Source organism: Typopeltis vanoorti, chromosome 7 (assembly GCF_054136105.1).
Source record: "Typopeltis vanoorti isolate ZY-2024b chromosome 7, IOZ_Tvanoo_1.0, whole genome shotgun sequence".
Classification (NCBI taxonomy): Eukaryota; Metazoa; Arthropoda; class Arachnida; order Uropygi; family Thelyphonidae; genus Typopeltis; species Typopeltis vanoorti.
Genome location: NC_143555.1, coordinates 45741046 through 45759124, shown reverse-complemented (window position 1 = coordinate 45759124; position 18079 = coordinate 45741046). Strand labels below are relative to the sequence as shown.

The window sequence follows — 18079 nt, the reverse complement described above, 5'->3', positions numbered from 1 at the left end:
GAATAAGCTCTTTTAAAAAGAGATTGGCTTTTGATTATATTTTCTATCAAAGTCGCTATCTTGTCTAAACATTCTGATCCTTTTAAATTTTCATATTTCTTATGCTTACTCAAATAATGTCATTCAAGATTATATTTTTGTAAACTGCAACATGTTCGTTACAAATAAGACAAATGCGCTTGTCATTAATTTCAATAAAGAAGTATAGTTCTGTCCATTTTTCACAAAACAGAGCACATTCACCACTTCTTTTATGCTTTTCACTACAACTTGTCATTTAAAAAAATAAATTGAATAAAGTTGTTAACTGGTTCACTACAAGGCACTCACAGTACTGCATGAGAAAAACAAAGTCAAAAGTCAATATATTTTGACACCCGGGAAAATGTCATGGCGATAATTGGGAAGCAACCAATAAGAGAAAGTCTGAACTTTGCCTGCGAGAAATGTTCCTGGTTTTTGTTTATTTTAATGGCTGGTCACGATTAGTTGGTTGCCAGACGTATGATGATCATATTTTAAATCAAAATATGATCGATCAAAAATAACTATGTAATATAGTTATTTTTGATTTTGTATATTTAATTATAATAAATTTAAATTATTATAAAATTTTATTTACATGTACATACATACGAGTACATCAGCAAAGGGGAGAATTGAAATAGACTCGCGGGTGAGGGTTCCCCACCCCTGCTCTAAAGCCTCAAAAAATTCCTCCATTTCTATCTTAGTAGAACCTTCTGTGGGACCATAGATACAAATAAGTCTCATTGTCCAGTTCCCCCATTCTCATATTTGCCTACATCACTCTACTTGAGACTGCCTGCCATTCAAGAAGATTAGCTTCATATTTTGTGTTGAATACAATGGCTACTCCCTCTTTTCCTTGACTGTCATTGCCTGAATATAACATTTTGTATTTCTTGCTCAGAAAGATCTCACCAGTTTGTCTTTTTTTTTGTTTCAGTTACCCCTATTATGTTCATCTGGTACTTATCTAATTCCTCAGCTAGCTGCATTTCTCCATTCAGGCATCTTATGCTGATGGTACCGATCTTTAACTCTGGTGATGTTGAGTTGGGGGTATGTTTTCAGATTTGTTCCAGTAGCTGACTTTTTGCTGTTCGCCCTGGTTTCCTGGTGAAAACAACGAGGACCTTGTTTAACCAGGCAACGCCCTAGCCGGCATGAAATTTTGTTATATTGTACCGTTATTTTGTATTTTAGTTTAAGCCAATGTCGGCTAAATCCCAAATTGTCTGCCCATCCTTGATTGTTCAGTATCCAGGTAATACTCAACAGGGTGCACCTATAATAAAATTAGTTTAATCGTTTTTCCAAGTGTGAAAGTATCTTCAGGACTTTATGTTGGAGGTTTAATGGATTTTTTACAACACTCAAAAAAGAATTAAAATAGAATTTAATACTTCCTATATTTCGTCCTAGTCACTAGGACATCTACGGGGATTACAAAGACAATTAATGTAACATGCACACAAAAACTTACAATACTAAGCCCAACCACGTGGGTGACAATCATTGTCACCCACGTGGTTGGGCTTAGTATTGTAAGTTTTTGTGTGCATGTTACATTAATTGTCTTTGTAATCCCCGTTGATGTCCTAGTGACTAGGACGAAATATAGGAAGTATTAAATTCTATTTTAATTCTTTTTGAGTGTTGTAAAAAATCCATTAAACCTCCAACATAATGTCCTCACAGCACTTAAGCCTCTACACAAGAATATCTTCAGGACTGGGGTAAGGTGGTACAACACCACCAGGGCAACTCATTGCAAAGGTGGAGTAAACTACCAACACTCCTATCTCAGTATCTCCTATAATGCAAAACACATCTCCTTGCAGATATGTAGCTTACTCCACCTTTGCAACGAGTTGCCCTGGTGTTGTACCACCTTACCCCAGTCCTGAAGATACTTTCAGGTGCAAACTTTCTTTGCTCATACTTGGAAAAAGGATTAAACTAATTTTATTATACTCTAACCAAGTGAAAAATAATCTTTCATCAACAGGGTGCACCACGAGAAGGCGAGGATTGGGCATTAGGTCAGAAGCCATGGTCGGTTCTCCACATTCCTTTAAAGGCGATGTGGAGGTCTCCTCTCAGTTATACAGCTTTGACCATTAGGCACCGCACTTTAAGAAAAAGTTAGGTATGTCATAATGCATAAAATATATATAGATATTAGTCTATTTTATCATTTACTTACATAAAATATGAAAAAATCTATTATAAAAAGTTAAAATTTATTAATTAAAACATATGCACACAAATACTTACAGACTATACATGGCATCATTCACAGTTGAGAGAAATGTAAACAAATCCAAAGATGCAGTATTAAATTATAACTGCATAAAATTAACTGTTAATAATTAGTTAAATTTATTAGCATAAAATAAAAATTTGATAATAGGCTACCGTAAAGCAATCATATTGCTGCTTCTTCATTATCAATGCATGAATTATCATCATGCATTTTCATCAAATTCCCGACATGTACCGTCAAGGGATGTACAGGATATGATAGTACTACATGAAAAACTTACATCATTACTAACTTCCTATCGACAATTTTCCTCCAAATCAATCTGTTACCTGTCAAGACTCCAACATTATCATATCTTATATTCTTCTGAACTATGCAGTGCAGTCAATCTAAGACTTTTATACCTCCATACTTGAGCTTTTCTGGTAGAATATCATCTACTCCAGCTGCCTTTCAACATTTCAGATTTTTGATGGCTTTTTCTATCTCAAGTATGGATATGTATTCCTGATCGCATGCCTGGTAAGTGTTTTTTTTTTTTTATCACTGTGCTGTCATCACTGCTAGTTTCATTTAGCAATTTTTCAAAGTAATTGCACCACACTTTGAGGATATCTTTTTTTTCTCCAGTTTTCATATCACCTTTATCATCTCTAATTCCTTTTACAGCACTCTTTCCTCCATTCCAAATATCAAAACTGGAGATTGTTAATCTCAACTCTACTTTATGTAGATGATATTATAGTTCAAAATAAATCCAGGCAAAGTCTGAAGAATGCAAGCATAAGTTTCAGTGGTTCAAAAGTTCTGTTGGAAGTTATTGGTATTGAGACCAGATTATTATGTAAATAAAGAGTTCGATAAAAAAATAAGCAATTAAAATCCAACAAGTTTCATAAGTTGTGAGACTTACATCATCAGGGGGGTACTACATAAAAGTTTTACACAACAAAAGCCTATTAAAATTAATTACACAGATTATTTGTTTTTGATAACTTCACATTTGTAACATATAATTGATAAATCAGAATATAAATGGTAAACACTGTATGCGTGTTGGAACGTTGCTAGTTGTTGTTATCATGTTCTGTGGTATCACGCATGTTATATCCTAGGTCAGCGCAGTTAAATTTTTAACAAAAGCAGACCATACCTGATGTAAAATTAAGCCTTGATTTTGATTACATTGCGTAGGAATCCTAAGCATCTGCGAGGCTCCTTTAATTTTTCTTATAAAATAGTTATGATCAATATATGACATTTTTGTTTGTTGCCAAAGTATTTGTCAAAATAAATAACACGCCTGATTTATGATCTCTTCTTATTTCGATGTCTTTTATGGGTTGAAACATGCAGATCTCTCCAGACCTACCTGTCTGGCCTAGATAACAAATGCAACAAGAGCATAATAAATTTAGTTTAATCCTTTATCCAAGTGTGAGCAAACAAAGTTTGCACCTGAAAGTATCTTCAGGACTGGGGTAAGGTGGTACAACACCAGGGAAACTCATTGCAAAGGTGGAGCAAGCTACCAACACTCCTGTCTCAGTATCTCCTATAATGCAAAACACATCTCCTTGCGTATATGTCTAATGTTATGCATTAAGGGAAGGGCCACTACCCACACTAGTTTCGACCTTTATTGAGGTCTCTTCAGTGGGAGCCAGGCCCAAGCTGAGATACCAGGCAGAAGCATTCGCAGGTCATCTCTACCTATAGGAGTTGCCAAATGGTGTGCCACCCTTTTTTAATAAATTACTCTGGATTTAGAGAAAGATGTTGAAAGTTTATTTTTCACTAAATCCAGAGTAATTTATTAAAAAAGGGTGGCACACCATTTGGCGACTCCTATAGGTAGAGATGACCTGCGAATGCTTCTGTCTGGTATCTCAGCTTGGGCCTGGCTCCCACTGAAGAGACCTCAATAAAGGTCGAAACTAGTCTGGGTAGTGTCCCTTCCCTTAATGCATAATATTAGACATATCTGCAAGGAGATGTGTTTTGCATTATAGGAGATACTGAGACAGGAGTGTTGGTATCTTGCTCCACCTTTGCAACGAGTTGCTCTGGTGTTGTACCACCTTACCCCAGTCCTGAAGATACTTTCAGGCGCAAACTTTGTTTGCTCACACTTGAATAAAGGATTAAACTAAATTTATTATACTCTAACCAAGTGAAAAATAAACTTTCAGCAACAAGAGCAATCTGTATATGCAGATGAGCATTTGGTGATGTAGATCGGTGTTTTAATTTTACACAGTTTGGGATCACATTATTATCCTGGAAGTGTTTTAGAAAGGCTAATTGATTTAGTTGTCTTGAAATCTTCAGCTTTAACTTACCATATTGACAGGCCTTACGTGCAATGGAATCTTCATGGATAATCGTAATTCTTGTAGATAGCCTTATAGGTTGGCTAGACATACTTCTAATTTTTTAGGAAATGACAATGTAAACTAAATTATTAATTATAAAAACTTGAATTAATAATTACCTATATTTCAGCATTACATTGCTATTTTCAGGGATCAAAAACAATTATATATGCATGCAGGCACTCACACTAAGCAAATGAGGCTGAAGTTGGTCCTAGAGTCCTAAAAGGTGACCCTAGTGGGCTAAATTGGGTTGTCTTTGGCAGTTGGGCTGATGATCTGAGAATGTAAGCTTCCAAAATTTGGGGCAGTCTCATGCACCCGAATTTGTTGAGGTTTGGGAAGTTTTTCAGCGCTGAGGCTGATTCAAGGAATAAATCTGATTCTTTCATACTTGTACTTGCTACGGTGTAATAAAGTGGCCTTCTTCCAGCATATTCTGTGATGGGTGTCCAATGCAATGTCAGCAAGTCCTGAGTGGCTGTCTTGGTGGAACCAGATGTAGTCCTAGTGTTCGGATATCCTGATATTATTGGCTGTCTCTGTCTTGCCTGTTTGGCCATAGTGGGACAGTTTACAATTGCAAAGGACCTGGTATACTCCAGGTAGGTCTACAGGACGTGGCTGATCTTTGGTGGAAATTATGACCTCACAACTAGTTACAAGCCAAATAAGAAATTGGCATCTTTTATCCGCTCCACCAAAAAGCAAATTATAATGACCTTGTTAAGTCAGCTCACTAACTAATTTCTACCCAGTTGGAGTCAAACATTACCCCCACCATTTCCGCAGCATTTCTTTTTATAGATGTTATTTTGATGATGTCGTGTGTATTGAGGAAAAACAAGACATTCTGGATTTGCAAACATCCCTTATAACTTCAATGATAGATTGCATTTCACTACAGAGCAGAGCATGAAATGCAATCTATCATTGCATTTCATGCTCTGCTCTGTAGTGAAATGCAATCTATCATTGCATTGCATTGCATTTCACTACAGAGCAGAGCATGAAGGAAAACACAATTCAATAAATTTCTTAAATTTAATGGTTACTAGATCATGAAGCAGTATTCAATGAGTGACAATGACAATATACATGACAATGAGTAAGTGAAACAATTCAAATTGCAACGGACAAAAGATCTAAAGTCCTCTGTTAAATCTGAAATTTGTTGGCTGTGTTATTGTTATATCCTTACTTTCATATAATGTTATTTCGTAAGTTGTAAGTTCAATCTTATTATACATTAATTTACTGTCTCTAGAATCTATCCTTTTGCTTACTCAAAACTGTGTACATTCAAAGTCCTACCGGCTACTCTATTGTTATGTCGCTATCTCTCTATATTATATCTTATTCTACCTCTATAATAACTCTCCTTCTAATCTATTGTCATGCTCCTAAAATACTAATTCAGATTTATTTCCTCCTCGGATATTGGCAAAATTTATATTTCGCTGCGCTAGCCAATATCCTATAACAGAAGAGACTCTTGTTCAGGGAAATAACTCAAAATTAAAAGGATACACACAATAATTTATCTCACGCTAGCGCTGTGCAGATTCAGTTAGCAGTCGTAGACCGAATCTCACTTAAACAATTATATCTAAATTCCTTCCCGCCAAAAAGGTTCAATTTCATAAATGGTGGTTTGAATTCGTAATCAGGCATAACTCACTCAGGTATAAGGTACAAAGCATGTTTATTGGAAAACATAAAACATTTTACAGTTATTTAAGTTTAAATACTCAATGGATCAAAATTCACTCTAAGTTAAGGGTTATACTAAATCACAATGAATCAGAGCAAATTAAATCCTTCAATTATGAAAGGATTAGGTTTAAGCATAATACTACTACTATATAACTCCTTTCACAAGTTACTCACAGAATACTTATTTAACACTTTCATTAATACTCTATCAATGATTACCTTAATTCTAAATTTTATCTAAGCAAGTCTAGCCATTCACAAATCACTGCCTATTTAACAACTCTACTTTGCTCCACAAGGGCTTAATTAATTCAGTCAAATTCTCACTAAAAGTTCTCTACTAGTGTCCTTTAGTTACAATACACATAAATTTACTTTTCTTCTAAACAAATTTTAACATAGAACGAAAACTCTTACATTACCGGATCCTTTCAGATTTCATGCCGCCATCTCATGTAGGTCTGGATTACTGTACTGCATATTCTTCGGCTGTCTTTGCACCTGGCGATGTACTACACTTTTTCTCCTAATCGTTTCCGACTGTTGCGTGCTGTCTACTGCTCCGCAGGAAACTTTCTCCAATGGGACATTCTGCTAAGGCTCGATTCCACATGGGCCGTCATATCGAGATCAGCTCTGCTTGAAAATCTTCAAGCATTCTCAAGAAAAGAACCTGACGTCCGTCATTCCCGTAGTCAACTCACCACTCTCTTACGAATCCTCCGACAAACTCCCCCTAAAACTCGAATCTGGCACTGCAAGATCAAAAGGTCCCTTAAAACGGCGTGCTTCGTCTTTTATTCGCCCTATTCAGGCGCCCTCTATTCAATGCGATTTTCACCCACGAACCCCATCGTTCATGCCCCTTGGGTGATCCTACACTCTCGCTAACCTGTCCGGTTACATTATTCTAGGTAGGCGCTCTGACGTCATATTTCCGCATAGGTATAGCCTCCATCGCTACGCTCGACTCGTACCGATTATACGCGATTATTCCGGATTACTATTATAAACTTTTCTCGGAATTTCGCAAAGTACTAGACAGCTTACTTGGGAATTACAAATAACCTAGCAATAACTCTCACTATATCGCACACATGGACTATACATTATTACAAGACATAAAACAACACTTTATAATTATTAGCCGATGTGCAGATATCTCCTTAATAAGTAGTTGTTTGTCATGTTAATTCCTGAATAAAGAATTTACTTGTAAAGCTCTGCATTCAGGATCTAACACCTCTATCTAAAATATGTATTAAACAGGATAACTGTCGTATCATTAGTACAGTTAACCTATTTGAATATCATCTGCTATGTGTCTATAAATTGTGTGCATTCTTCTTGTTGGTTTGCAGGATGTAAAAACCTTAAGTTTTCCTCTGTATGAAACCAGTTAACACACATTCAGTTGAAAAAAGATCATCTTTTGGTTGGAAGATCAACAATGAATAATTACAGATCATAAAATTTCTATACACTCAATCATTCCACTCATTCTAAACATGTAATTGAAAAGATTTAGACATACGAAAAAATAGGCCACAAAGCTTATCTGAGGAATTTAACAGGTCAGCGACATATATGCCAAAAACCTCCTTCAGGCAATAATAAGATGCTTTGATTGCTATTCCAAAAACAGTATTTATTTTTCAATGCCAGTGTGACAAAGGAATATTAGTCAAAAGCATTACTTCCACACTGTTATAAAGTAGAATTGTTCCTATCTCCAAATAAGGAAATAAAGCACAAAAATTATTCCTTTCTTTGCATAGACAATAGACATTAGAATGACTCGGAACAATGTTGCTGGTCTTGACTTCCTTAATTGCCATTATATTATAATTTTTACAAAGCATGGGATGAATTTTTTTCATAAATGGTCTCAATCTTGATGAACTCCAAATTAAGGAGGCTGTCTCTGAACACACTGAAGTCTTTTTTAAAAGCAAGCTCTATTTTGTCTATTTCTCTGGTCTTCTTATTAAAAATTCAGTATCAAAATTACTATCTCACAATTTCAATATATGTAGATAAATGTATCAGAAGAAACCATTTTCTTCTTAATCTTTGCGAAAACAGGAAAATTCTTAAAAACAAATTTTACCCCTCCTTTTTTCTCTCCTTCACTCTCTCTCTCTCTCTCACTGTTACCACATGAATGATAGTAACTCAGCTTCTGGCATGACAAATCAGATTTCCAGTCATGTAAACAACTGTTTTAATGCAAAAAAAAAAGCTGACAATGGCTATCGCATAATGCAGCATACATCTTAATTGAAAAACAATAAATGTTTTCACAAATTCAAAATGAAGAGAAGTGATTTAAATGAATACAAAAGTAAGCATAATAATTTCATAGTTCCTTTGTTTTTTTATAAGGCTGTCATATTTCTGCATTGTTGGTCATTCACTCCCATGACTGTTTTTTTCCCTTTCAGTTGTTTCCGACCATAAGTGACTTTGTAGACATTGTCCAAAATTATTCCTGGTGAGATTTTTACAAGGTAGTTCACCATTGCTTTCCCCAACTCCCCAATTTTATCCAGGCTAGGGACCGGCATATAGCTGGGACGTATTCATGACTGTAATCCATGTGTGTTCACGGGGCCGGTTTGCCTGTTCTGGGGGGTGAAAAATCGAGTTTCTGGGTGAAAAAACCTCCTACCTCTGTATGAGACCGGTTAACTCTCATCTCCTTTAGTCGAAAAAGACCAGATAACGGTTTCTCACGTCACTGACAAGAATCGAACCCAGGTCTTTCTGACAAAAGGGCTTCGTCTATACTGACTGAGTTATGGAGGCTGCCAATTCACTCCTAAGCATACATAAATAAATTTCTTCATATCTTAACATTTTATTTTGAAAAACTTTGACAAAGTTAAAAAGAGAGACAAATCAACATAGCAAATATTAAATTTCTCCTAGTATTTAGCTATTTTAATATGTTTTAGTGATAAACAACACAAAAAGTTCTTGTATGCCTTAATAAATCAGATAATTTATTCTGATAATAAAATTGTTTATTCTGTAAAATTTAATTATGAAAAGAGTATGTAAAATTGTATCTGGACTTTAATATTAATTAACCATTGCTACCCTGCATTACTGTTGCATTGTTTATTTTCCTGTTATGTATGCACATAACAGGAAACAGTGCACGTATTTTTGTTCAAATCATTTTATACTGGAGAAAACTTTTATTGATTAAATAATTTTTCACATAAATTATCTGTATTATTAATTTTGTTTCTGAATAAATTCATACTTCACTTAACATATCTATTGCCTGCTCTTTCACATGGTGTTTTATTTTTGACGGTATATATCAGAACACAGAATTATAAGAACACAATTATTTATTGACTTATTGCTGATATTTCACTGGTGTTATAACCAGCATCTTCAGAGCACAAAAACACAGTTTGTCGCAATACGCAAGACTACTACAACAACATGGTGTAATCAATGGACCAGTATAATAAAATTGTAGCAGCAAAAAAAAAAAGACTAAAGTCCTAATTTTAGGACTTTAATTCTAAACTAAAAGATGTCTAAAATTAGGACTTTAGTCTTTTTGTTGCTGCTACAATTTTATTATACTAGTCCATTGATTACACCATGTTGTTGTAGTCTCGCGTATTGAGACAAACTGTGTTTTTGTGCTCTGAAGATGCTGGTTATAACACCTGCGAAATATCAGCAAAATCAATAAATAATTATTTACTTATAATTCTGTGTTCTGATATATACTGTCAAAAATAAAACAGCATGTACGACGAACACATAAGCCTTTCTACACGTGCTCTTTCACATATTCATTTTCCTATGAATAAAAGATATCTGCATACAGTAAAATAAACATGTTTAAATGAATTCAATAATAGTTTGCTTACATCTTAACAGCTTCCATATACTCAAGTGATGGGCTATCTGACACAGACATTTCTCTTTTGGGTTTACCACATTTTTTCTGAAGAGTTTGAAGAGCAGATACTATTTTCTGAGTTTCTTTCACTCCTTTTTTTATTGCTTTCAGAAAATCTTGCTGTAATACATTTTCTGCTGATGCTTGCAACATAACTGCAAAAACAAAAACAAAACATGCCAAAACTGAATAAATCAATATACATACACATCATTAAAATATTTTACTATTAGCACATGACTCACCAACTTGCCCATGTTCTGCTCCAGCTACAACAAGATTAAGAGTACTATGTGACATTTCTCTACGAGTGGGATTTATAACTGTAGCTCCATCAATAAGTCCCACTCTTACTGCTCCTACTGGTCCATTCCATGGAATGTCTGACACTGATAGTGCTGCAGAAGCTGAACATAAATATAACTCAGTTATCTTACCATCAGATATTTATTAGACAGTGCATTAAAAACTGTAAAGTGCAATTTATAAAGAGGCATATTATAAATTATTAAGAATACTACACTAATACAAATCAGTCAAGTCCATGCAGTCAGCCTAGTGGCTTTGCAACCACATGCCTGGGGAAGGAGTGTTCTAGGTTTGATTCCCGTCAATGACAAAAAAAGCTTAAGGATCTTCCTCAGCCATAGCCAAGTTAGCCGGTCTTGGGTGTAGACAACAGGGTTTTTTTGCCAGTATATCTGGGGTTTTTCATCCTGCAAGCAGGCAAACTGGTCCAGTGAACACACATAGATTACAATCAGGAATACTGACCCAGCCATAGGTCTGGGCCAGTGCCAGTTCCGAGCCTGGATAAAATATGGGGGGACTGAAATGGTGCTGTACCTCCCCATAAAAGGGACTCGTGGCCGTTTATCATCATACAATAATACAAGAAGTCAAATTTAATCAGCATGAAGATGGAATTTTTTCCCCACTTGGCTATGTTACCAATTAAATATTTGGTTTAATCCTTTATCCAAGTGTAAGCAAACAAAGTTTGTGCCTATAGTATTTTCAGGACTGGGGCAACTCGTGGCAAATATGGTATAACTTCTCATCACTTGCCTTAGTACTCAATAATGCAAAGCACATCTCTGTGTGTGCTTTGGATTATGGAATATCGGTCTGGGTCACTATCCAGACCAGTTTCGACCTTTATTGAGGTCTCATCAGTGGAAGTCAGATCCAGAGGTGGTGATACTAAGGTGGAAGTAATGCAGAAGTCATATTTCCATATACGAGTTGCCAAAAGGTGTCACACCTTATTATTAGAATTCTCTGAATTAGAGATAGTTGATGGAAGTTTTTTTCCACTTTGCTATGCTACCAATTATATATTTGCTTTAATCCTTTATCCAAGTGTAAGCAAACAAAAGTTTGCACCTGAAGTATTTTCGCAATCTTTTGGCAGCCTCATCAGTGTTGAGACCTCAATAAAGGTTGAAACCAGTCTGGGCAATGATCCTTCCCTTAATGCATAGTATTATACATGTCTGCAAGGAGATGTGTTTTGCATTATGGAATACTAAGACAAGTAGTGATAAGAGCTTGGTCCACCTTTACCACGAGTTGTCCCAGTCCTGAAAATACTTCAGGTGCAAACTTTGTTTGCTTACACTTACACAGCCAGGCCCAAGTGGACCACAGCCAGGTCCACTTCGGCCCGGCTCCCACTGAAGAGACCTCAATAAAGGTCGAAACTAGTATGGGTAGTGGCCCCTCCCTTAATGCATAACATTAGACATATCCGCAAGGAGATGTGTTTTGCATTATAGGAGATACTGAGATAGGAGTGTTGGTAGCTTGCTTCACCTTTGCAACGAGTTGCCCTGGTGTTGTACCAGCTTACCCCAGTCCTGAAGATACTTTCAGGTGCAAACTTTGTTTGCTCACACTTGGATAAAGGATTAAACTAATTTTATTATACTCTAACCAAGTGAAAAATAAACTTTCAACATTTGTACTGGATTTATTAAGAAATATAACATTACATGTGCATAAAGAGCTGAGATTAACATTTGCAATTTTGATATTAGGTTTAATACCACTTTCCTTTATAGTGTGATCCATACAGATGATGAATAACAGTAGATGGAGATAATATGTACCACACTTTATTTAACATTAAACCATCTTCTTGTAACTCCAATTCTAACTGCTGACTTACAACTCAAGTATATAAGTATCGCATTGTCTCATACACCATAACTGTATCATTTTGAACTGTTTTTTCTTGGTACCTTGTCATATGCTGTTGTTGCACTACCTTTCCTCAGTCCTGAAGATATTTTCAGGCACAAACTTTGTTTGCTCACACTTGGATAAAGGATTAAACTAAATTTATTATAGTCTAACCAAGTGCAAAATAAACTTTCAACATCTTTCTCTAAATTCAGAGTAATTTAATAATAAGGTGGCACACCTTAAGGCAACTCCTATAGGCAAGATTCTTGTTATATTCCCATGATTTCTTATCTATTTGTCTTAAATTGAGAATCTGATCCTGACATCTCTTCTTTGGCCTAAACTCAGCTTGTTCTTTTCCAAGCTTCCCTTCCACAATTTTTCTTATCCTTTTCTCAATTATACTTGCATAAATTTACATCATCATCAAATTCCTGATATGCACCCCTAAGAGGGGTGCATATCAGGAATTTGATGATGAGATATGATATGAGATATGATACAGGATATGAGATATGAGAATACTACATCAAAAAGTTACATCATTACTAACATAATTCCTATTGACCTAATGTCAAATCCTCACCTTCTCATGGTGCACCCTGTTAAGTATGTAACTTGATACTGAATGAATGAGGATGGGCTAGCAATTTGGGATTTAAATCACCAAATTGTATTCTCATTGGCTTAAGCTATAATACAAAATTATGATATAAATTTACTCTGGTAGTTAATATTAAACATGTTCAGGCTGGACACTGAACAAATTGTATCAACCATATTTGACCATGGGGTGGGATGTAATCGTTTAGTTTGCTTTTAGTTTGCACATCTTACAGCACGTGACAAATTATTATGTGTGATCTGCAGAGAAACCAAAGCTATGCAGGAAGGAAAAGATTTCTGCATCTAGCATATACAGTATAATTAACTGAATAAGAAATTATATATCTGGTTGGTATGTTTAAAGTTTGAAAAAATGTAGCTAATTATATTTCAACCTGTATTTAGATCTACATATGATGTACCAGTCATACTAAATCTGAACTAAATGCACATGGTTGGTACAAATAGGAAATAGGAAAAAAATAGGAATATTCTTTATTCCTATTCTTTTACGAATAAAAGTTTCCGAAAAAATTCCATCAGGTCCACAACTCTGAATTCACACCCAGGTTTTTCAAACTATGAAGAAAGAATCAGTATCACAAAAATGTTAAAGTTAAAAAGGAAATGTGACATAATTCTTAAATTTCAGTCATGAAGCTCCTTATTTTATATTACTAATAACTTCAATAGCAAGTTTATTATGTATAGGAGCCCCCTAATTAGAGAACATCACTGGTTGAAATGTTGTAATATGTGATTAAGGCATAGAAATTAACAATTGTGTACTAATATAAATCAAAATTAAAAAGCAGAAAATGGACATAATAATATTTTGTTAGGTAAAAAAAAATACCATAGGACTATGCTGAAAATAATATGTAATTTATTCTTTGCTCTTCTGTAATAAAATAAAGTAATAATAAAATAAAGGAATAAGCAAATGTAAAACTCAAAAGAAATGTACAAGTAACTGACCAGTATAAAAAAATCAGTTAAGTGTGCATTAAAATCTGCAGCAATAAAAAGTAAATAGAATAAAAAGATTGGAAAAATTATGGAATATACAAGTGAAAGATAAATACCCTGGCGCTCAAAGATAAGGACAAACTACATTTTTACCATTTTTAGCTGTATATGAAAACATTTTCACGACTGCAACCAAATGTGGACATAATTTATTACCAGCATATCAATAAATTATATTACACAAAATATGTGTTATAAATTTCATACAAATTAAATTAAATTGCAATATGTTTTTGGCAAAAGTTCTAAAGGACGTAGTTAAGAAATTAATGTAAAGTGCTTACAGAAAACCATGTGGAGGGACATTTCAGTATGGAATATGGCTCACCCAGAACTGCCATACAGCTTTCACAATGAAATACCATGCATTCAGAAGTTCCTGAGCAAACTGAACCACTACTCCTTCAGAGCAAGGATAAGGATTTGTTTGTTTTCTGGAGGGGAATTTCGAGCAGCAATGTGTCTCTCTATTGCATCCCAAATGCATTCTGTGGGGTTGAGAACTGCGGAGCATGCTGGCCACTCAATTTGATTAATATCCTGGGTCTTCAGAAGTATCTCCACCACTCGTGTACAATGTGGTGTGGCACTGTCGTCCATTCTAGTTTCAAGAGAAACTTGTGCCATAGTTCTATACAATATATAAATGAAAACACAAAGTAAAAGTATTATTTATTAAATATATTGCCACTGATGATAGTCTGTTAATTTCAGACTGAAATATATGGCAGTACATTTAATAAATAATACTTCCATATATTTCATTCTGAAATTATAGGGACTATGACTGGTGAACAATATTGCAACGAAGTTCTTCAATGTCATGTTTTCATTTATATATTCTATATGGTCATCCATAAAAATGAATTCTTTGCCTACAGCACCATGGAACAATCAAACATGACATTGAAGAACTTCATTGCAATATTGTTCACCAGTCATAGTCCCTTTTTCCAGCACTTGTAGCTCAGTGCATTCATTAAGCATACTACCTCCCTACACTATAACCTGGGCACCTCCCTATCTATCCCTTTCAAGAACATTCTCAAGATGGTAAGTGGTACCACTTTCATGCCAGATCAAGTGTCATCTAGAATTAGAGGAAAGACTGAAATAACTCTTAACTGTAAAGAGTACATTATAAAGTGTCTTGTCCAATTTTTATGGATATAACACCACTGAAAATGCGCTCTACAACGAGCTGTGGATAATAAATCCACAGGTGTATATGCCCTAAGTCTGCAGGCCATTGGGCACATAGGTCTACTTGTAGCACACATCTTGCCACAGTTCGTTGATATACCCATGCTTGAATAGAGCTGACCTGCCATGGTGCATTGATTACATTTTGCTGTTATAACAAAAAATCTTTGTGTTTTGTGGTAAAATGAGGGCAACCACTAAGCAAACATCTGGAATACGTTCCATTGATTTGAAATGCTGCCCAGAGCTTGGATACAAAGCTATGTGAGATTCCAAACTCTCTGTTAATATCCATAATTCTGCAGCATTCTTCAAGTTTTCTAATAAGTCTTCCCCAAGTGAAATCATCTAGATGTTCTTAAAACATAATATGAAATCCAAGTTTGCAACTTTATTCCTTCATGAAAGGAGCTTCCTCCAAACCCAATTCACTTAGTGCAGCCAAGTTCGCAACTTTATTGCTTCATGAAAAGAGCTTCCTCCAAACACAATTCACTTATGTCTTTTTATCCTGTTGAGTACTATCACATGACCCCTTTGTGTACGCTTTAAAATTTTGAATGTATACCCGCTTCCTACTCGAAATCATCAGTTATACAAATTGCCACAGGCTGTGATTCATCTGAATTTGCAGTCTTCAGAAATAGTGTTCTTCCTTAGGTTTTTGGCCAGGATGTATCTTAATTACCAACCTCAGTTAACAATTTCAACAATTGATTGGCCTTTATCACAGGGCAAAATAATTCAATAAACTTCCTTAATTTTACTCTAAATTAGACTGAGTAATCATACTGAAATAAAAAATATCTACACATACTAGTTACTAACACTAACTCTTACAGAAAGATGTTGGAAATTTTTTTCACTTGGTTAGACTATAAATTATCTATTTAGTTTAATCCTTTATCCAAGTGTAACCAAACAAAGTTTGCACCTGAAGTATCTTCAGGACTGGGGCAACTTGTGGCAAAGGTGGACTGAGTTCTCATCAGTTTCCTTAGTATCCCACAATGCAGAGCACATCTCCTTGCAGACATGTATAATGCCATGCATTGTGGGAAGCGTCACTACCCAGACCGGTTTCAACCTTTATTGAGGTCTCTTCAGTGGGAGCCAGACCCAGAGGTGATACCAAGGTTGAAGCAATGCAGAAGTAATATTTCCATATGCCAGTTGCCAAAATGTCACACCTTATTAAATTACTCTGGATCAGAGAAAGATGTTGGAAGGTTTTTTCACTCGGTTAGACTATAAATTATATATTTAGTTTAACCACCTAACCGTCTATTATGGATAAAATACGCATCCTCACATTCTTCTATCCATTAGTGGGGCACTCAAGATTTAATCTTGGGGAGGGGGGGGAGCAAGTTAAGTATACGATTTGAGAATAAACACTATGCATTGCATACAACCTACGACTGAGCATCTGCAGTGATTGCCAATACATGATACCCATGATCTCCTTTGGCCTGGCTCGAGCAAACGAAGTAGCGCTTGGTCTGACAGAGCAATACTTCGTTCGCCTCGCGTTCAACAGTGGCCGCGATTCCCGAGAACTATAGGATATTCTCACCTTATGTGACCGCTAATTCATAAGTAGTATAGAAATAGAAGACACGACACAATATAAATAAAAAAATAATAATTTTGATTGAGAAAAGATTTTTGGAAAATTTTGTAGTGCTTTTTCCTTTTTCTTGAGGGGGGGGGGGGAATTTATTGAGGTCTCTGAAGAGACCTCAATAAATTTTGAAACATTTATTGAGGTCTGGGTAGTGACCCTTCCCATAATGCATAGCATTATACATGTCTGCAAGGAGATGTGCTTTGCATTGTGGGATACTAAGGAAAGTGATGAGAACTCAGTCCACCTTTGCCAAGAGTTGCCCCAGTCCTGAAGATACTTCAGGAGCAAACTTCGTTTGCTTTCACTTGGATAAAGGATTAAACTAAATATATAATTTACTAAATTTTATTATCCATCTATGAATAGAGAACTATATACAGAAATGTTCATAGAAAAAACTCAGAGATAAAGTCTACTAGATGAAAGTGAGCCAAGTTGCTCCTTTGTGCCAAAAGGTAAATGTCAAATGGTTCATGAACCTCATCTTCAAAAAGAAGTTTGCATCTGTTTTGCCTAAACTATTTTCTTAGTCTTTCTCTGTGTCCAAGAGCACTGGACACAGAGAAAGACCAAGGGCCTGTAGAGTGCAAGAGCACTGAACATAGATGAAGGTGGATGTCTAAGTTGGTGTCCCAACCATCTCATTTCTATTAGGAATCTTTGCTGGCTTTCTTCAAGCATGACAGTATTAGGAATGTGATTTTGTCATGTATATCCTAATACTGTTCGAAGGCATGTTGTCTCAAAGCTATTGATGATATTAAATGCTTGATCAGTAATGATGTTCCATGTCTGGGTTCCATATATCCATACTCTATTAAAAAATTAGTTACGCTTTCACTCAAAATACATACAAATTTTCCACTGAGAAGAAATCTGAACAGAGAAATTAAACAACTGACACAAATTTTCATAAACCATGAATACCCACTGCAATTTATTAATCAAACGAACACCATAGCCAGGATCTGTACAATTACTCCCCAAACAAAAGAAATTTTCCCTTTGCAAAAAATATAATATATATACAAAGCATTCAAATGTATTTATAAACATATAGATTACAAACTTACATTTATAAACATATAGTCTTTACTAGAAAGCAAAAA

The 18079-nt window shown here is 35.3% G+C and overlaps 1 protein-coding gene across 1 annotated transcript in view; it reads right to left on the bottom strand.

Moving 5' to 3' along the window:
• Positions 1 to 18079, bottom strand: part of PNPase (polyribonucleotide nucleotidyltransferase 1) — a 440058-nt gene that overhangs the window by 287690 nt on the left and 134289 nt on the right. Inside the window, exons 6-7 of the mRNA XM_090395838.1 lie at positions 10561 to 10722; positions 10284 to 10470 (exon numbers count right to left, since the gene is read on the bottom strand). Of these exons, the coding sequence (XP_090251964.1) occupies positions 10284 to 10470; positions 10561 to 10722 (349 nt within the window). The remainder of the gene's footprint in view (positions 1 to 10283; positions 10471 to 10560; positions 10723 to 18079) is intronic.